We start from the raw sequence: 22,404 nt of genomic DNA on the forward strand, positions 1-22,404 counted from the left end.
GTTGAGAACCATTTGAATTAAACCTTTTATAAGGCGGATAACCGAGTCCGTGTCAATTCAGTATGTTCCCCAGCTTTTCTCTTTAGGGGGGGTGTTTCAAAATTGAGGGGGTGGTAAATAATTTGCTATTAGAGATAAAACTAGGCTATTTGCATTCTTAAAAAAATGGTATGTATTTAAGAAACGATGTACATGGGGGCCCCCCGAGTTGATTGCCGGTGAGCCAAAATCCACAGCAGAATGAAATTGTAGGGCCAGAAAAGGGGAGCGAGGAAAAGTGCGGGACGACACGGCTGGGGTTCAGGGCGCGCTTAAGCGCCCTGAGAAAATTTTGAGAAATAGGCACCAAAATAGGCTCTAAGCTTGATTTTAGATACACCTAGCATCGCAGTTTGTTATGTAATAAAATCAATAATTATAATATTTACCTGATAGAATTCTCGGGGAATAGATAACAAGCACGGCTTTCAACCGAAAATATATACTAGGCTACTACCTTTCAACAAGTAATTTGCAACTGATAGTGACTAATGAAGTTACTTGCTCATCTGGCATTGTATGAATGGCTACTTATGGCTTGTTGGACACGTTAGTGGACATAACGATCGTTTTGGTATATTTGTTGTTCTTGTTCTTATTTGTCTTCTTCTTGGTATCGTTATGAAAAAATCGCTTTTCTCGTTGATTACTGGACCAATTGCTTTGAAATTTTCAGTGAGTAAAGATTATATTTTTCCCCAGAAGGCTATTACTTTTATTTATTCTTAAATTTTATATGAATCCTATGAGATATGATATTTCATACAAAATTTCGCGGTATTTATTTTTACTCATGGGAACACTGTTTTACACTTATTTCAAGCGGTTTCGCGATCGATTGTCTTGCTCAGTACTACAGCTACTGTAGGTCGGTACTGGTAAGTTGCCATACCGGTACCGTAACGCAGTGAAATTGACTTATTCCTTCCGCGGTATTACTAATGCTGCAATGCAAGTTTTATAGCCTATCGTATGCGGAACGGAATATCAGACCTACAGGTTCGGTACCGGTACTGGTAGCTCAGTACGTAAGTACGATACTGGTGCCGGTACCGGTGTCTTACCACAATGAAATTACCGTAACTTATTCTTTCACGGTCCTACCAGTGCAGTAATGCAAGCGTTGTAGCACTTGTAGCCTACTATATTTGTTTATTTTGATGAGAGTCTACTGGAAACAACATAAAATTTGAAAGGGAAGAATTGTTCTGTGATCAATTATCTGTCCTAAAGTGTAAACAACATAAAATTTGCAAGGGAACAACTGTTCTGTGATCAATTACCGTATATGGCCCACGCCCTACAGTGTACAGGTAAGATGCTGGCTGACTGCTAACCGGTACTGGTAGCTCAGTACGTAAGTACGATACTGGTACTGGTGCCGGTGTCTTACAACAATGAAATTACCGTAACTTATTCTTTCACGGTCCTACCAGTGCAGTAATGCAAGCGTTGTAGCACTTGTAGCCTACTATATTTGTTTATTTTGATGAGAGTCTACTGGAAACAACATAAAATTTGAAAGGGAAGAATTGTTCTGTGATCAATTATCTGTCCTAAAGTGTAAACAACATAAAATTTGCAAGGGAACAACTGTTCTGTGATCAATTACCGTATATGGCCTACAGTGTACAGGTAAGATGCTGGCTGACTGCTAACTCAGTACCGCACCTACGTTAGGTACCGGTACCGCCGTGAATTTAGCTCTCATCTCTTTGTTGGACACGTAGTGGACATAACGATCGTTTCAATATTATGTTGTTCTTGTTCTTTGACACGTTTTTAAAAAGTCGCTTTTCTCTTCGAATACTGGACCAATTGCTTTGAAATTTTCAGTGGTTAAAGATAAAAATTTTCTCCAGAAGGCTATTACTTTTTTTTTCGCTATGACGTCATCAAAATTATGTGACTCTACGTGTCCATATATTTGAGAATAGCTCTCTTGTTTTGTTACACATTTCTAATTTTTTTGAACATGTTTGTTTGACTTTTGTATGAATTAAATTTTGAAATACGCTCGTCAACTGATCATAATGTCGCATAATGTTGTATTCCTTCAGAACTGAAATATTTTGTAAGGAGACAAATCGCTGAAGTTTGATTCTTTTCAATAAAGAAATAAAAACGCTGTCATTCATCTAAAAAACGTCTGTTTTCAGTCCTAGTTTTCGTTTTGTGACATCTTTAAGCTTTCTTAATATATGGCTGATATCTAAAATACTGCAGTGTGTAATCATAATACCCATACCTATACATAAGATACCGGAATAATTCAATTGTTACGAAATAAACGTGCTTAAACTGTGATAATGATGTAACAATAGACGGTATCTAAAACTCAAAAGGTACCACATGAAGGGTTAAACTATTTCACTCAAGTTCGGCGGGCCATTTTAAATCGTCACGCGGGCCTAATTGACCCGCAGACTGCGGTTTAGAACCCCTCAGTGTTGAATCGCACCTCAAAATTAGGGGGGGGGGGGGGGGGTGTTTGAAATTTTAGGAGGGGTGTTCACCCCCTATAGGGGGGGGTGTAGGGAAATCACTGCGTGTCATTAATGCGCAATAACAAGCAAGATACAAAATATTTAAAGCATCAACAAAGGAAATCCATCTTCGTTGTTTATCTTCCAGGAAGCAAGCTGCGCAAAAAGAATTTATTAATAAATGCTTTTAGGCGAAAATCCCCGTATATATCCGCACAAAACTTTGACCGGCTTATAAGTCACAACTAGCAATCTTGCTTTATCATATACAATACAAAAATTTGAAGCAATAGAAATGTTTTTACCATCACATTACCAATATAAAACATGTTGTTGCGGGATATTACACATACACAAAAACAGGAGAGTGGTGATAAAAGATTCGATCTGAAGTCACAACTAGCAATCTTGCATTATGGTATACAATACGAAAATGTCGGTTAGAATAGCCCCGGGTTAATCACCGATTTGGAGCAATGAAAAAGTTTTTACCATTTCATTAACAATATAAAACATGTTGTTGCGGGATATTATACATACACGAAACAGGAGAGTGGTGATAAAAGTATCATCTTGCATTTTTAGTAAGAAGATTCGGGCAGATTAAAAAGTATGAAATTTATCATTGTTCGGCATACGATCTATTTTTTGAACGTTGGTCGCAGCAAAATTGTAAATTTTATTTGAAGAAAAAAAACAGGTTTAAAAACAAGAAGCTTTGAGCAAAACAAAAAGGTTACTGCATTAAAAACAAAAAATGATTATGTCATTAAAACCCTGCAATACCGTGCGTCAACACGCCGTGGTAGTAGTTCGATATAAAAGCTCAAAATAAGACAGATTCTAGTTAGGGGTTTGCAACATTTCTTAATATATTAAGAGCTGCAACTTATTTCCTTTTACAAAAATTTCAATCTCAAATTTCCATATTTTCAGTAAGAGTTGAAATTCAACTACACTTTAATAACCATGAATGATATTTATATGCTGATCATAGCGGGTTTGATGCTGGCTGCGGAGCACGTCGCTGCACAAGATCAAGGTTGGTTTTTCGTCAGTAACCTTATTTTCATGTATCAACGAAAAATTGTTGGCCGGATTAATCTCGTCGTGACAATGACTGCGTTTGAGCTAATTTATTCAGAGAGCTGTCTTAAACGATCGGTTGGTGTAAAACGTCGTATATAGCACGGGCCTAAACAATGTTTCTACTGCTAGAATATGACTTTGGATTATATTGGATTTGGTAATTTTATATACAAAGCCACCGCGCAACATTCTCTATATCAGGGATGGCAAACTTTTTTAATGAATGGGTCAAAAATTATGTTTTTATCACGGAACAGGAGAGAGTGGGTCACAGATATATAATCAGTGTTTGTATCTATAAGAAACTTCTGGTGTAAATCTTATAGGCTTATGTTGGTGTTGGGCTAGTTTTGGGCATTACTTATGCAGCACTTCTATCAGGGACTTTTTATTGCACTCGATTTTATGAAATTAGAGTACGAAAACAAGCATATGGATTACCAAAAACGTTCAGGTTGAGGGTGCAAATTATTTCATGGTTCCGAAGAGTTTGGGGATTCGATCAGCCTTTAACCATATTACGGCACTTTACACTGCCCCACAGTTATTTCACATTTGTAGGTTTTATTTCAAGTCTGAAAAATTTTGTTTTCTCATTGGCATTGTAGTCGAGAAACTAATAAAATGCAAAGTATCGTCTAGTTCTAGTATATATAACTCCTAAAACAGTCTGCAGTTGCACTTCCGAAAGAGACAGGTGTTGCGAGAAATGAACAGATCAATTGCATTGTTATGTCATAAACGATGTCAGAGCCAATAGCTGAATAAAAATACACAGCGGTGCAGATATGCGTCCAAGATTAGGGGTTTTGATCGCAGCCCTGACTGCTCAACTGGCAGTACATTATAATAGTTTAGTCAATGTTAGATTACTTTAAGGCCGGTTTTATCAATTTTTTCACTGATGTGTAAAAAATGTTTTTTAATTTCTTTCGTGGCAGGGCGGGTCACGAATAAAACACGGTGAGTCATTTTGTGACCCGCAGATCAGTGGTTCGCCATCCCTGACCTATATATCTTTCGTTTGTATTCAGAATTTTCCGTTCCGAGCGTTTGCAATCCCGAGGATTGCACTTATCGTGCTGCTTGGAAAATTCTCTCAGAAGAAGCTGTAGAATTCTCCGTCAGTGCAAAAGTATCTATTGGCCGATGGGCTGGTATCGGATTTTCAAGAGAAGGGTTAATGGTAAATTATTTTGGTTAAATTTTCCAATATTTTTTTCGAATCGAATCTCGAATGCTGTATTATATGTAACTGTATGTGACTTTTTATTGTAATGAGTCCCCCAGACACATAAAATACTAGAAACATAGTATTCATCACTCAAAAAGTTCGCAGCGTTTTCAAACACAATAAGTAACATGTTTCATCAATAACCTCCTATGGAAAGAAAAGAGTCATATGTCAGAATTAAATTTTCCAATATTTTTTTCGAATCGAATCTCGAATGCTGTATTATATGTTACTGTATGTGACTTTTTATTGTAATGAGTCCCCCAGACACATAAAATACTAGAAACATAGTATTCATCACTCAAAAAGTTCGCAGCGTTTTCAAACACAATAAGTAACATGTTTCATCAATAACATCCTATGGAAAGAAAAGAGTCATATGTCAGAATTGCATTTTAAAAATATGGCCTCAAAGAAAAATATTGACGGATTCACATTAGCCTTTGGCGAACCAAAAAAGCGTCGATTCCAGATCTCCGTCAGAACCAATTTGAGTAATTTTACTATTCGATTCGAAATGCTTAGCCCTATCTATTACCGTTGCTAATACACAGTATATCAAGGCTGCCCAACCCACGGGCCGCATGCGGCCCGCCTATAAGTTTGTAAGCAGACTTTTTCATGTTTTCACCATGTTATATTTCAATATATATGCTTAATTAAGTATGTTTCGTGATTTTGGTGTGATTATTCCTGCCATCTATCTACATTCAAATGCCGGCCATGCCAAATGCGTATCCGTCAATAATTCTGATGAAATTGACTTAGTTGCATTGCTGCATATTGGTCACAAATCAGTATATATAGGCTATTAGTCCAGAAATCTTTGTAAAGTTACTTCAATAAATACTTGTATTGGTGTTTCAAATTTTACGAAACGGCCCACATAACTTGATATTCCCGCGACATTGGCGCACATTATGCTCATTTAAACACCGAGGCAGTATCATAGATACTGAAAATGAATGAATAGAAAGTTAGAAACACTATAACGCAAATATACCCCTCAATGTCGACGTGATGCAATTATTAAATTGATTGATTTTATCTTAATAAACTTGCCTTTTATGTATTATGTAAATTACCTACGCCGAAATCAGGACTTAGCTGGTATTAATGTTTGGTACAAACGTTTGCGGCCCGCAACGAATTTCGTCACATGAAAGTGGCCCGCGAGACGAAAAAAGTCGGGCAAGCCGGCAGTATATCTTAACTATTACCATATTGCTATTCTCTATTCTATCTGTTAAATTTTACGGTTATCACCATGCAATGAGATGATATGAAATGCTCAACATAAAATTTGATAAATCGCATGAATTCATGAACACAGCATGAATTCATATCATATGCTTACACTGACCATTTACCCACAGTGTTTAAGATCTACCCTAACTCAGTGTATTGGAACAAAAAGGTTGGACACGATAAATTCGAGAACATGTTGTAATATGTATTCAAATTCAGTGTCTCAATAATTCTAAAATATTTAAATGCTGACATTGTGCAATTTGTATAACTAGCACAAAAATATGTATTTTAGGTGGGATCGGATGCAGTAGTGGGATGGGCTACGCAGTCGGGAGCTCCGATGCTAACAGATCGTTTTTTGATGGGCAAAAGCCCGGATCAAGTTCCAGTCGATAGTATTAATAATGTCGAAATGACAAGCTTCTCTGCACAAGATGGAATGTTAAAATATTCCTTTATCAGACCGATTGTTTCAACTGTAAGTGGTTACTTCATGACACCTGCATATCATATTAAATTCATTATCATTGTATTGTGCCTAAATTTCAAGAATTCGTCATTGCATATTATAAAGATTCAGCAGAATATTAACTGCAGATCGTTCACAGAAGGTTGATAATACCCTACTCAATCAAAATCATTTCTTAAGAAGGAAAATAAGCGCTAATTTAGTTTTTTTTTTCATTTCGTTTTATGTCTATTTCTGTTATTTTTTTTACAGGATACAGCTGATATTAACTTAGATAAATGTATTTTTCTGATATTTGCCTGGGATGGTGTTGGAGGTCCAGGAGTAGAAATAAGAAAACATGAATTTAAAACAAGAACAAGCGAGAAAATTTGTTTCGGTAATTTGGGCTTTCTATTTATCTATGGTTTATTTTCTCTATAGCTTTAGATTCGATCTCATATATGTGGAAGAATAATACTGTGTATCATAAAATCAGTTTTAAGTATTATATAACTCAAAATTAAGGTACTATCAGCTGATCTTATATATATTATTTGATTTACGCATTCACTGAGTCATTTCCGATTACTATATTGTTTTGACAATTTTGGTTGAAACAGTACTATGGATACAAACAAAAGGGATAATTTCGCGATTCAACTTGACATTGGAACTAATCCGATTTCCCTTTCTTGTCAAAACCTAAAAATAAAAACTCAAATAAAAATTTGCAAATGTGACCTGCACAAGTATTGAGAGTTGAGACTGCCGTTTTTTGAGTCCAACAACTTTTCTTTCACATAAGCGATGAGTATTAGAGAATTATTTGGTAATTTGCACAAGTTTCCTTTATACTATAGCAATACTGCTTAATCGCTCGATTAAAAAGACGAGACGGTGAGGCATATATTTATTGATGTATATCGGCGTTAGATTGTTGTCTGACCTATCACGAGGCGTCTAAACATATTCGGGAATTCAATATCCCATGAAAAACAAGTTCGGCAATAGCCATGCAACTACTCGACTATGTTATTGCCTCGAGCATTTGCGTCATTCGTTGCAAAGCGCCAACACAAAAATGTGATTCGTCATTATGATTTGTGAATAAATTGCACCAATGAAAACTTATGTGGTGGTTTATTTAAAATTTCCTCGTTATCGCGATTGTAGGGCATGCGGTAATGTAAAAAGTAGAATATGGCAAATAAAATAGAGACTTATGGAACAACAATTCCTTTGTTACGATTCCCAGATATGCTGTTAGCCCAATCCCCCGAGGTCATTCAAACTCCAAGGAGCTGAAACCAGATCAACTAGATCAAACACATATTTACGAAACGAAGATATAATCTTTGCTAGTAAAAATTTACCGCCCAATACACTGTCACGATAAATTACGGTATATATATATAGAGAGAGTTTACCGTTACGAAACATTATTATCAATATTTAAAATTTGTATGCTGTTTATTTCAAATTATTCCCTAATAATATGTGTACAATAAAAACTAACAACCATAATACACTTTGATACCATATTTTCTTTCGTTACAATTACAATACAATTCTTTCGGAAACAGATATGCCAAAGCCAATGCCGAATCCAGCACCACAGCCAATGCCAAGGCCAGTGCCACGGCAAATGCCGAAGCCAATTTCGAAACCAATGCCGAAGCCAGCACCAAAGCCAATGCCGAGGCCAGTGCCACGGCAAATGCCAAAGCCAATTTCGAAACCAATGCCGAAGCCAGCACCACAGCCAATGCCGAGGCCAGTGCCACGGCAAATGCCGAGGCCAGTGCCACGGCAAATGCCGAAGCCAATTTCGAAACCAATGCCGAAGCCAGCACCACAGCCAATGCCGAGACCAGTACCACGGCCAATGCCGAAGCCAATTTCTCAACCAATGCCGAAGCCAATGCCAGATGACAAAAACAGGGGACTGAGTAAATATTGTTATTCATTCGATCTCCATGAAGATAGATAAGCCAGTATACTTCTCTTAATCTAATGTCGTACCTAAGTAATTTGACAGTGTCTAGCCTAGCGTAACTATGATACCGGGTACTTGGGGTGTCGAAATGTATTCAAAAGATTATGGATTGAAAACTACGTATATTTTCAACCTTATACATTTTTAATAACTTCGAAAACTTCCTATTTTTTTTACCAGATTAATCTTTAAAGTTGACTTGAAATAGGCTCAGCTCCTGTCCCGAGCAGACGCAGTTTAATTTAGAAGAGCTTAAAAAGTGTTTTTAACATTTCATAATGATGAGAAGACTACCAAATGTATAAAACTTCTATATAAATTCGCATTTGATTGTGAAGCTGCTCTTCGCTTGCTGAAATTTGTTCATAGCTCAACACATGGAGCTATATGTATACATTACCGATTTGTTACACACTCTAAGTATTTGTCTATGATCTCACTTAAAACGTAAACAGATAAATAGAAATTGGGATAGTGCGACAATACGAATCTCGTCTTATTTTCATTATACTGGATGTAGTTGTGATATAGCCGTTATATTTTTTGTGACAAGCGCTATCATACCCCAGAAATACAATAAAAAATTCCCTAAAAAATTATTTTAGTTCGGGGATGAAAAAAACCTATGGTGTCAATATTTATCTGTCATATTTCTTTATGATGCTGTGTTTTTACAGTTGTGACATCATGCTCATTGAAGAAGTGTCAACAAAACAGTTTATGTACCATGGAGCATGGACTTGCACGATGTTATTGCAAACCTGACTTCCCGATGGATAAATATGGAAACTGCAGGAAAGGTATTGCATTTTCATATGGTAATTCAGCATGCTTGCTCCTACGTATTTAGCAAGGTTTTCGCTGTCCGATCTACTATCACAGACATGCGTAACATTTATATATGGCAAATTGTATTATACAATTTTAAAAGGGTTTAATGTTAGCAAAAGTGCCTTCGGAAGGTAGTGTAAGATTTCGAATAATTGAAATAAAATTTGCATCTGTAAATTATGATCGCTTCGGACATATATACATATATGCTTTGTTGTAAAAATTTACTTTTACAAGAATTTACTTTAGTATAAGTAGATACGTTTTTGGGTGAGAATATTCGTATAGTTTTGTGTAACAATCGAGATTTTTGAAATTCTCCAAAATCAGGTAACGACATGTCAATGATGGATAAGTGCAAACACGTGCGGTGTGGTGAATACGAAGAGTGCCATCAAGACACCGGTAGTTGTAAATGTATGAAAGATTACTATATGATAGACGGAAGATGTCAAAGAGGTAAACAATTTCAAAAACTTGTGATACTTCTTTTTAATAGAGCATAACAACGAACAACAACGACGGCTGTTTATTAAAATTTGCCAATGGGATATTAAAAAACATACCGATAGAATAGTATAGACTTATAGAGGAAGGTAGTGTAAATTTTGAATAATTAAAATAAAAATTTGCAGCAGCAAATAATGATCGCGTAGAACATGTTTATGTTGTGAAAATTCATGAATTTACTTTAGTATAATTGAATACGTTCTTGAGAGCGAATATTCGTGTAGTTTTGTGTAACAATCGAGATTTTTAAAATTCTCCAAAATCAGGAAACGACATGACAATGATGGATAAATGCAAACACGTGCAGTGCGGTGAATACGCAGAATGCCATGAAGACACCGGTAGTTGTAAATGTATGAAGGATTACTATATGATGGACGGAAGATGTCAAAGAGGTATGTAAGAATCTTCGACAAATTTGCTTACACTAAATAGAGTACAAATAATTTTAAAAACTCTTTAATAGAGCATAACAAAGGACAAACACGACGGCTGGTTATTGAAATTAAACAAAAATACCGATAGAATAGTACAGGGTGACCCAAAAAACAGAACCTATAAATTTATCAATAACTTCTACAAAAATGAAAGATTTTGTTCTGTTTGTGCATGTTTGTACCCGAAAGTTTCGGGAATCTAGGATGCTTTGCACAAAAGTTATATTCGATCCATAATATGTTCTAAATTCACTCCAAGACATAGGAGACAGACTTGCACGCGCTGCGCAAAATCGTGAAATCACTCTCACACACTCCTCTATAGGAATTTTTCCGATTTTTGCTGCAATTGCAGTTTTGAGTTGACCAATTGTTTGAGAAATGTTCTGATACACATAGTCTTTCAAATACTCCCACGGAAATCTGATGTGTTCAAGTTCAATGAATAAGGTGCCCACTCGACGTCACACTTCCTGCTGATCATCCTTTTCTGAAATCGCTCTCGTTTCCAGTCAAAGGCATGATTTGATATTTGGGCGGTCGCCTTGTCTTGCTGGAACCACGAATCAACTCAATCAATCCCTATAGTCGCCCGAAGAATGTCCAACAGTTTCACAGCACCTCCACCTAATGTTCTATATTCATCGCTTCATTTTCGTCTTCGAACCAATATTAACAAGCTATGCAATGTTTGGAAACAGATTCGCATGTTGCGCACTGTACTGAGTATAACGTTCTCTGTAACACTTTTTTCGGAGGTGTTGTACCCAGGTAATCAATATTTTTGCCGTTGACATACCCAGGCAGCAGACAGTGCTCTTCAGCAAAAAAAAAAATGAGTTGGAGATTGACAATTTTGCGCAGAGGATACAAGTCTGTCTTCTATGCCTAAGAGATGATTTGGAACATTTTCTATATAGAACATAATTTTTGTGCAAAACGTCCTAGATTCTGCTTAATCATGCACAAACAAAGGTTCAAATTTAAAAAAAAAATACTTTACTCCCTTTTCACGGAAGTAATCAGGGAAATGAATATGTAAACTGCAGGAAAGGTACTGCATTTTCATATTATGATTCATGATGCATATTACTGTGTATACAACAAGGTTTTCGCTGCCCAAATTACTATCACAAACATGAGTAACCTCTATATATGTCAAATTGTGTTATACAGTTTGAGAAGGGATTAATGTAAGCAAAAGTACCGTCGGAAGGTAGTGTAAATTTCGAATAATTAAAATAAAAATTTGCAGCAGCAAATAATGATCGCGTAGAACATGTTATGTTGTGAAAATTCATGAATTTACTTTAGTATAATTGAATACGTTCTTAAGGGCGAATAATCGTATAGTTTTTGTAACAATCGAGACTTTTGATATTCTCAAAAATCAGGTAACGACATGACAATGATGGATAAGTGCAAACACGTGCGGTGCGGTGAATACGCAGAATGCCATGTAGACACCGGTAGTTGTAAATGTATGAAAGATTATTATATGATAGACGGAAGGTGTCAAAGAGGTATGTAAGAATTTTTGACAAATTTGCTAATAATAAATAGAGTACGGGCAATTTTGAAAACGTGATATTGTATTTATATATTTTGATAGAGCATAACAATCTAAATTGGTGTGCACTTAGCGCAAATTAAAGTTTGGTGCAGTTACTATTATATGTATAGTATACCCACATGCGCTCTAACAGTTATTGCTTAACACTATTATTTCCAGCTCACAAAATAACGATACCAGATGATGATAAGAGTAGATTCGGTATGTGTATTATTCTATTACGTAGTGAACTATATATTGCAATAACACTGTACGAACAGTAAGCTGTTTGTGGCAAGCGAGTGGAAAGTCTATATCTTGGTTAAGTCTATATCTAAGTCTATCTATATATTCTTTATATTATGATGTCAAAGTATGTATTTTATATAATACAGCTCATAATATGAAGATGGATAAATGCAATAACGTTAGATGTGGTGATTACGCAGAGTGCCATAAAGACACCGGTAGTTGTATATGCAGGAGAGGTTATCTTATGATGGACGGAATATGTCGAATAATAGGTATGCAAGATTGATTATTCGTCTACAATTGCCATTAATAAATAGAGAACGAGCAATTTTAAAATCTTATAATACTTTATTAATATATTTTATTATAGCAGAACAAGTAACAACAGCGACGACTGTTTTTTGAAATAGTCAAATATAGAGTAATAAAAAATACATACCGATACAATACAGGGTGGTCCAAGGTTAATAGCCTCGCGGGCCACACTATTACCGGATTTGACCACATTTGAGGTACAGGAGGGTAATTACTAAATTTTCTGACATATAGGCAGCATTTTTTGTAATACTGTTTGGGCTGATTGCGAAAAAACACCCAGCAGGAATCATATTGTTCGGCCATAACATTAATATTTAGTTATCAGGCATAGCCAACCTAGGCTAATAGATTCCCCATCCCATTTTCAGTTATTTATGAAGCCTATTTTGCTAGCATATATCCCGACCCAAAAGATAGGAAAGGAAGCAAGGTAACAATTTCGACTATCCAAGCATATTATTCAACTTCGCTGCTTGCCTCAGCTAGCCATAAGACTAGTCAATTCAGTGTCACCAGTGATATAACAATATGCCAAAAGATTTTTCTGTTTATTTTTATGACGAAACAACACCAAATTTTGTTTTGTTCGATTTTTTGTTTACCCTCCCGCAATGGCGACGCGGGCCATAGATAATGAAGCCGCGGGTCACATGTGGCCCGCGGACCTTGGTTTGGACCACCCTGCAATAGTATGTCTGAAATTTAAATTGTTGTGCACTTCACACAAATTAAAGTTTGGTGCTGACTGCTGTTACATTTTCATGTAACTACATGCACTGTAACAGTCACTGCGTAACATTATCATTTCATTATTACTCAACACTTTATGATAGGTCCAGGACGCAAACCAACGATGCCAGATGGTGACAGGAGTAGATTCGGTATGTGTATCAATTATACTATTATGCAATAAACTAAAAATTGTAATAACATGGAACGAACAGTAGTAAGCTGTTTGTGGAAGGTTTACATCTTGGATTCTTTGTGTATAGGCATTGTTGGCCCTATCTGCGCGTTCGCACTCACATGTTAATGGATTGACACACCTTTAATAGAGTGTAACTCCGCTCTGAACTCCTCAGAAGTCAGTAGGCACACAATGTGTTGTAATGCTAAATGTTAATATATTGTAAAGTTGCACAATCGAATTGAATTCATGATACATAAATATTGAAATATAAACTTAAACCATAAAACAGTTATATTGTCAAATCCAAGCAGTGAGAATCACAAAAACTTGAAAAAAAGCTGTATTTCAACCCTCGGACGAAAACCCGAAACACACGTCATCAAAATTGGTCGATACGAAGAACGCTATGCACAAGAAATCTAAGGCTTGATGATGTCGCGATAAATCATAATCAGGGAAATAGCTAGAATGACCTATTTCATTGAGTTCATCATACTATTAATAGAAAGTGGTTAAATAAAATTAAAGTCTATTGTTACAATCCACATTCGCCACAATACTATATAATGACAAAAGTATGTATTTCATAAAATTAGTGCAACTCAGGCCATGGTATGAAGTTGGATAAGTGCAAAAACATCAATCAATAAGAGTGCGAGCAATTTTAAAAACTTATGATACTTTATTCATATATTTTATTAGAGCAGAGCAAGTAACACCAACGACGCCTGTTTTCTGAAATATTCCGAAGGAATATTAAAAAATGCATTCCGATACAATAGCATGTTTGAAAAATGGCAGTGTACTTAACGTAAATTAAAGTTAGAATTAAGTAAACAATAATTTCAATTCAGGTGAGCACAGGAGTATGGCGAACAAGTGCAAAAACGTTAGATGCGGTGATCACGCAGAGTGCCATGGAGATACCGGTAGTTGTATATGCATGAGAGGTTATCATATGACGGACGGAATATGTCGAAAAGGTATGCAAGATTATTCGACTAAATTTTTTTTTAATAAATAGAGTATGAGCAATTTTAAAAACTTATGATACTTTATTCATATATTTTATTAGAGCAGAACAAGTAACAACAACGACGGCTGTTTTTTGAAATAGCCAAATATATAGCATTAAAAGATAAATACCGATACTGAAATCTAAATTGTTGTGCACTTAACACAAATTGAAGTTTGATGCTGTTACATTTTCATGTAACCACATGCACTGTAACAGTCACTGCGTAACATTATCATTTCATTATTATTCAACACTCTATGGTAGGTCCAGCACGCAAACCAACGATGCCAGATGATGATAAGAGTAGGTTCGGTATGTATAATATATTGTTACGTTACAAACTATATATTTTAATAACATTAAACGCACAGTAAATTTTTTGTGTAAAGCATGCGTGGAAAGTTTATATATTGGATTCTTTATACTATGATGACAAAAGTATGTATTTTGTAAAATTATTGTAATTCAGGCAATGGTATGAGGAAGGATAAGTGCAAAAACGTTAGATGTGGTGATTACGAAGAGTGTCATAAAGACACCGGTAGTTGTATATGCATGAGAGGTTATCATATGACGGACGGAATATGTCGAAAAGGTATATACGCAAGATTATTTGACAAAAATTGCTTTCAAAAAATAGAGTACGAACAATTTTAAAAACTTATGATACTTTATTCATATATTTTCTTAGAGCAGAGCAAGTAACACCAATGACGACTGTTTTCTGAAATATTCCGAAGGAATAATAAAAAATACATTCCGATACAATAGCATGTTTGAAAAATGGCTGTGTACTTAACGAAAATTAGAGTTAGAATTAAGTAAATAATAATTTCAATTCAGGTGAACACAGGAGTATGATGAACAAGTGCAAAAACGTTAGATGTGGTGATTACGCAGAGTGTCATGAAGACACCGGTAGTTGTATATGTATGAGAGGTTATCATATGACGGACGGAATATGTCGAAAAGGTATGCAAGATTATTCAAATAAAATTGCTTTTAACAAATAGAGTACGAGCAATTTTAAAAACTTATGATACTTCATTCATATATTTTTATTAGAACAGAACAAGTAACACCAACACCTTAAATTTTCCGAAGGAATATTAAAAAATACATTTTGATACAATAGTATGTTTGGAAAATGACTGTGTACTTAACGCAAATTAAAGTAAGAATTAAGTAAATAATAATTTCAATTCAGGTGAACACAGGAGTATGATGAACAAGTGCAAAAACGTAAAGTGTGATGATTACGCAGAGTGTCATAAGGACACGGGTACCTGCAAGTGCATGAGAGGATATCATTATAGAGATGGTGGATGTAAAAGTACAGGCTTCTAACATTTTCATTGAAGTTGCATTTTAGTTTACTTTGTAGCGTTTATGATATGTCATCAAATAATGCGAACAACATAGCCAATCATTCATTAAAGCATATTGTTCCATGTACCCGTGCTGTTTACATAAGAGAGGGGATGTAAGTATTAAATTTAAACACAACAATATTTTAAATTGTATTCAGACAATATTAATCATGAATAGAAATGTTTATCTACGGGATTTACATATTTATACCGCGGGAGAGGAAAGCCGATAAGACGGCTTAACCATATGGCGAACCACAGCATTTCGTCCGGTTACCATTCCATGTCGGGTATGGGATTAGTTAGTTATTTGTTTTAGGTAGCAAACAAATGTTCGAAATGCAATGTTTTAGGAACGGCACCCACGAAGAAATGTGCTGGTCACAAGTGTCCACTGCACGCAATGTGCCATTCGGGAAAATGCAAATGTCAAATAGGATATTTGATGTCAGCATCGAAAAGATGCATGGGTATGTCGTAATACTTTATCTTCTAGTGGAATATTTGGTTCGAAATTACAAAGATTTAATTATAAATAGGAGATAAAAGAATGTTATAATATCGTTTGTTGCAATACCTGATTATAAAAACTTTTAAAAAAGACTTACAGACTGAAGTGATTGATAAAATGATTCAGATTAATTACGTTGCTTTATTTATTAATTAGTTATAGACTTGTTTGTAAATGTTACGAATGAATACTTAGTTTTGTAACAAACAATTAGAACAATTATGAAGAGCAAAACATGACGATTTTCAATTTTTTTTATTATTAGACCAATTTTTAGAAACATTTTGAACCAAATATTAAATTTAAGCAATATATTTCGACATGAAGGCGTGGTTTGGTTTCATTGCAATACTTATATTCTTCTACATATATATATATACTTTCAGTAAAGAAACATAAATGTATGAATGTAAAATGCTCCCAATATGCTGAATGCAACATGAATACGGGTTCCTGCAGATGTAAGCAGGTTATTATCCGGGTACGGGTGGATGTAGACGGAAGTCCATTCTCTTATAATTCAGGTCAATTTCTCACAATTATATATTACAATTTTGTTTTCAGTTGTTGCTTCATCAGGAAGGCATTTATGTGGTAATAGATACTGTCCCGAACATGCCGGATGTATCGATAATTACTGCAGATGCAAGAACGGATATTATATGAAAGATGGAAAATGTAGTAAGTCATTTTTGTATACAAGAAACAATGTTATAAATCTTTTATTAAATTATGTTTTAGTTTAATCAAATATAAACAAATTATGAATATCAATGCCAAATTGTTTTTAATGCTACGCGTTTAGAAATGTTATCTACAAAGAATTGTGGGGATCACATATGCCGATTGCACGCCATGTGCCATTCAGGAAAATGCCAGTGCAAATCGGGATATACGATGTCATCATCGAAAACATGCATAGGTGAGCCAAATCTTTTTACATTTGCGTTGCTGACAGATATAACAACATTTAATAGGTTTAGTAGAACTGCAAACACTTCCCTGCCTTATACAAGTAATTTCGTACTCCCAATCAAATACCTTATAGAAAATTACTCTTGAGCAAGAATGACAACAAAACAAGATAAACTGTTTGTATCCAAATAAAAAATCACCCTTATAGTCAAATTATATTAATATCGTTTCTTGGCAATCAAGCAAAAACTCTCGAATGACCTGACATGAAAACAAACTATTTATATATGTATAATCTGATCCATCTATAGAATTTTTCTCATTGAAATTGGTATGACCCAGCAGAAATACTTCAAATTCATTTTCACAGCTCGTCATTTACAATTTGGAATGTGCAAAATGAAGTGTCATGAATACTCACATTGCAATATGCATGGCAAATGCCAATGCAATACCGGATATATTGAACATGGTGGAAAATGCATAAGTGAGTATAGAAGACTTGAGAGAAAATATTGGGAATCTACTATATTAGAAGTATATGTTTACTTCGCACAGTCAAAGATACCATATGATCTACAAACAAAAATAATTCAGTCACACAATATCTTGTCAAAATCTTGAGAATATCATAGTTCGCGTTGTGAACTTGTAATTCGAGAAAGGAATATCATATAAATAAATAAGTAAATAAAAAATAAGACTTATGGTATATATGACTAGCTTTGCTTGTTACTTACCTTCTGACTCGAACAATCGTCTATGCTTTCATTTTAAAGTTATATGGTTAATGGTGATTTTCCTCGAGTGTTAGTTGATATATTTCTCGGTAATTGTTTGGAAAAAACAATTCGTACTGTAGTCTTGTAAATGTTTGAGAAGTTGTTTTGAAAAATCAGAAATCCACCGAATGTGTATGGGAAAAGCCTGCTATGAAAATGCGCATTGTAACTACATGAAGAGGTGCCAATGCGACAACGGATACAAGGAACACGCAGGAACATGCAAAAGTCAGTACTGTAATGAACATAATGAATTTTCGAGCCGAGATTTTCCAAAATGATAATGTATGATGATATAATATATTTAATGCAATATAATATAAAATTATGTAATATAAAATTACACATTTTTTATTAAGTTTTTATTTTCTTTGTAATTTGTAATGCAGAGATGGTTATGTCCAAAAAAAGTTGTTTGGGAAGATGTGGCGAACATGGCGATCTCAGAATTGGAAAATGTTCGTGCCATCCATGGTGTCCAAGATATCCAGGAGTTTGTTGCAAAGATTATCACGATAAGTGTGAGTATATCGCATATTTATTCAAGAATTAATAATCGTTAAGATAAGTTATTTTACTTTGCATAGACACGATAGAATTGAGAAACGCCAAGTAAAAGGTAGTTAATTTTCCATAGACGCAATAAAATATGATTTTGGTCCGTGGTATCAGCATGGTCAATATTCAGGGACCTTATTCATTGCCCTTTTAAACAATATTACAGAATATACATTTACCTCCCATAACCCCCCACCCCCTCCTCCAATTATATTGTCAGTCAAACGTTAGGAATTCCTCTCCAGGGAGAACTTTGTTGTTTTCCTGAGGAGGAAATATAAATTTGTATTTGGTGTAGCTCCTCAAATAATGTTTGTGTATTTAGTATTCTTATAATACGTATTTATAGATATATTGTAAACAATTCAAACTGTGTAATTACCAGAGTGCAAGTGTTTGAGGACCATTAAGGTTAAATAAATAACGCACAATGAGGGAGGACTAACGATGTCCAAAATAGCCAAAGGAATTACTCAAAGTAATAAAATATCAGAAAAGTGAATAAATAATAATTTTTTCCACCATAAACGGGGTTGCTGTTGTTTCTCGATTTCCGGAGAACTTTTGGAAAGATTACATAGTTTTGGGTTTGAACCTCGTTTATTATTCTCTAAGTCAGTGGTTCCCAAACTTTTTTGACGATCGCCCCCCTACAGTAGTTTAAACAACTTTCATCGCCATTACAGACCAAATGAGAAGACAAATCATAGTTTATAGTGTTTTTTTATGAGATAGATGAGCTTGTTGTTCTTCAGTGAGTTTTTTATTATATCTAAAATTACCCCGTTTACTGATGGAAAGGCGATTTCGTTGTTTTAATAGCAATAGTATCAAGGCTGAAAACCCCCTTTTCACCATATAATAGGTCAGAAATGAAAGAATCCAGAGTTCTACTTCCTCAAAAACCGCCGTGTACTCTTGCCTTATAGCATTTCACTACCTAAATTCACCCCATTTTACATTAAAATAATGAGAACAAAGTTAATTTTTCCAAACTTATTAAGTGATTTTCGTACATCTCATTCATTCTCACAGCCTGATGCAAAATACTTCGGTAAAATTTATTCCCGATTCCTCATCCTACCACGGCCTCCAGTCCGATCACCAGTCCATAATTAATCAGCCATTTGTTTTTGGATTCATAGACTCGGATGTGGAAGAAGCCGTGACCGACTATGGGCTACCTACGGCCCAGGGGTCGGCAAATTTTATGTCGCTCGCGGGACAAAATTCAGGGTTGCTAGTCTTTTGCAGGTCGCATATATTTTTTGAAAGTTAAAAACGGAACAGCGTGCGAAAATTGCGACAATTCGTTAACTCAACTCAGTCGTCTTTTTAAAAAAATATTACAATGACATTTGATGTGACACTGTCTTGTTGCTGCATCACGCTGGATAGCTTTACGACGCCAAGATTGGAAGATTTACTAAATGAGCATCACTAATCCTAGTTCTTTGTAATGTTCATTTTCAAAAATTATTGTTCGCACTAATATGTACTTCCAAACATCGAAGTGACTATTTTCGCATAATGTGTGAAATTTTGATAAAGATTTTCTTTAAGAAGATACATTCTTACAAAAATTAAGCAGTGATGAATCTCTCGAATGGAATATGAATTTTATTTCATTATTGCATTGCAATATATTCGAATATTGACTGCGCTATTGAACCCCTGCCCTCAGCATCAACTTTTTTCGTGTTTCCATTTGTCTAATTATAATTAAATTGTAGGCTCGTTAAACGAATTTTTAGGATATAATAAAATTTAGTCCAAACGTGTTTCACGATAAATTCTGTAACGTAAAAAAATGTAATTTACTCCTCGAGCGTAGATTATAAATAAAAAATTTTCATCGTCAAAACTTCCGTTTGGATGTTTCCCCGGGCATAGACTTCCTTGTTTACTTCGTGACATTGGCCAATCAGCAGGATGCAAAAAAACAATGGTTACTTTGTTTCCTATGAGTTTCAGTTTAAATACAGTAATCAAAAATTTGTGTACAAATAGCTGTGATAGACTAGGCTAAAATTCTTTATCGGTACTTTTAAAAAACAGATTGTTGAATGGTGTGTATTAGAATGATAGTTTGAAACAAATACCCCATTTTACAGACAACAATTCGCGAAACAACTCTTAAAATAAGCACCGAAAATTTTAAAATGGTAAAGTATGGGAAGAATTTTCCGCGGTCAAAGGTCGAGGAAAAGTCCATTCATTGAATCGTCCCGGGCCAGATTATTTTACTCCGGCCGTATTTTGCCGACCACTGGGATACGCAAACTACCGTACCTTACTGCGAAGACGAGTCCAGAAATCCTTTCGCGTGTGATAATCGCCCACGTGATTCAAGCCTGCGAATGCACACAGAGTACAGAATTAAGTGCACGATGCGCCGAACATAAAACAGGTTTTGCGAAATCGCCCCCTTCTGTATGGTTTTCGCCCACTGGGGGGCGATATCGCCCACTTTAGGAATCACTGCTCTAAGTCACGAGGCGGAAATTCTGAAATGAAAATATAGATATGATACGCTCTTATACTTTCGAATGTAGTTAGCAAACTACCGGAAAATGTCTGAATAATATGTTGGATCCAAAACTGATGGTTGTTGATAGTTAATGCGCTTTGTCGTTTCGATGAATACTTTGAGATTCTGCTATCAGACAATATATGTTATGATTTTCACCACAAAACAAACGACAAAAGCACATGTTGACAGATTCACTAATGCCTGTGAATTAATTTTATAGGTGTGGCAAGAAATGGGTGATCAGTATTCATGAAGAACGTTGAAAAATTTGCTTGCTTAAGACCAGTAGAGTGTATATATATATGAAATAATTGAAGCGCTGAACTGCAAACTCATATAATAAATATGTAAAAGTAAAGGACTGCGACTGAAGTTAAATGTGATTTATAGAAGTTCCAGGTTAATTTACAACCCGAAGTCCAGTAATAGCTTTGAACAGATCATGCTATAGCAGTATTATGATATTAACTGATTGTAAGTGGGTGCTGATGCTGATACACTGGTGCTGTAAGATGTTTACATATTTTCCCAGAATAACCTCATTTATTTGATATATGCAGTCAGATTCATATTAATAAAATTGTTCTCTATGTGAGAACAATTGAACATCTTTCGGCAGCCGGCCTCGGTACTTACTCCAACAATTCTGGAATTCCGCGGGCTCAATTTTGCATCCTAATTTAATTTTGATATTTATCAACCGATGGCGTCCAACGTGTAAATCATGGAGTTAAAATTTAAAAGCTATTATAGTTAGATTAATCAGCAAGCTAAATTTTGAACTGTTGCGTTGCAAGAGTCCGCTAATTCTGTAACTCAATTTACGTTTGGCAACCACTGCATATAGTTAGCTCAAGACTGCTTCTGGTCTGCTATATATGGGATAAGTCTTTGGAGGATTTTATAAACGCAAACAACTAAAAATATGTCCTGAGCACTCACATGGTCAGTTGAGTTATCCTGGCCGACAGTTTTATTTCCTATCTTCAAAATAAAAGATGCTTGAATATGTCTGAAGATAAATTTCTTTTAGGCATTACGTTAAGTTCAATCAACTTCAAACACAACATAGCCCACTTAAGTCAATCGCGATCGACTGTTATGTGGCAACGCAATTTGCAAGCAGCCGTTCTGAAACGCAGTCTGCATATGCAACTAATGAAGAATTGAGCATGAAATGCTTGCTGCTTTGTAGAGGAACTCCACCTCCAATTTATCGTGAAATTGATAGGTTTTCTATCCTTTTTGCCATCTTTCTTTGAGGTAAATCATTCTATTTTTTACTGCTCCGCAAACCCATCATCTGAGTCGGTCAAAAGTGAATTGTATATAAATATATGGAAATAAATGTTTTTGACTGA

The 22,404-nt window shown here is 35.2% G+C and overlaps 1 protein-coding gene across 5 annotated transcripts; it reads left to right on the forward strand.

The window, feature by feature from the left end:
• The first annotated feature begins 3,467 nt into the window (after nucleotides 1–3,467).
• On the forward strand, nucleotides 3,468–21,627 carry LOC120345920 (uncharacterized). 5 transcript variants are annotated; one of them, XM_078115272.1, is made up of 24 exons: nucleotides 3,468–3,567; nucleotides 4,649–4,800; nucleotides 6,392–6,577; nucleotides 6,821–6,947; nucleotides 8,134–8,499; nucleotides 9,224–9,346; nucleotides 9,708–9,836; nucleotides 10,154–10,282; nucleotides 11,719–11,847; nucleotides 12,057–12,098; nucleotides 12,272–12,400; nucleotides 13,280–13,327; nucleotides 14,211–14,339; nucleotides 14,639–14,686; nucleotides 14,844–14,969; nucleotides 15,218–15,346; nucleotides 15,582–15,707; nucleotides 16,098–16,214; nucleotides 16,820–16,936; nucleotides 17,061–17,177; nucleotides 17,541–17,657; nucleotides 18,070–18,180; nucleotides 18,342–18,473; nucleotides 21,264–21,625. In XM_078115272.1, the coding sequence occupies exons 1-24, from the start codon at nucleotides 3,495–3,497 to the stop codon at nucleotides 21,281–21,283; spliced, it is 2,922 nt and encodes a 973-aa protein (XP_077971398.1). In that variant the 5' UTR covers nucleotides 3,468–3,494; the 3' UTR covers nucleotides 21,284–21,625. The 5 variants fall into 5 exon arrangements, with proteins under 5 accessions (XP_077971398.1, XP_077971399.1, XP_077971401.1 ...); XM_078115273.1 differs by having other exon boundaries at nucleotides 12,272–12,393; nucleotides 13,276–13,327; nucleotides 21,264–21,624; XM_078115275.1 differs by lacking the exon at nucleotides 16,098–16,214 and having other exon boundaries at nucleotides 21,264–21,627.
• The last annotated feature ends 777 nt before the right edge of the window (nucleotides 21,628–22,404 follow it).

The sequence above is a fragment of the Styela clava genome, chromosome 8 (assembly GCF_964204865.1).
Source record: "Styela clava chromosome 8, kaStyClav1.hap1.2, whole genome shotgun sequence".
Lineage (NCBI taxonomy): Eukaryota > Metazoa > Chordata > Ascidiacea > Stolidobranchia > Styelidae > Styela > Styela clava.

Excerpts from the sequence above, each read along its gene's own strand:
- LOC120345920 (XM_078115272.1), top strand. The coding sequence starts at position 3,495 with ATGAATGATATTTATATGCTGATCATAGCGGGTTTGATGCTGGCTGCG. Across the intron at positions 13,328-14,210 it reads TGGTGACAGGAGTAGATTCG|GTGAGCACAGGAGTATGGCG; the intron begins GTATGTGTATCA and ends ATTTCAATTCAG. Across the intron at positions 15,708-16,097 it reads TAGAGATGGTGGATGTAAAA|GAACGGCACCCACGAAGAAA; the intron begins GTACAGGCTTCT and ends GCAATGTTTTAG.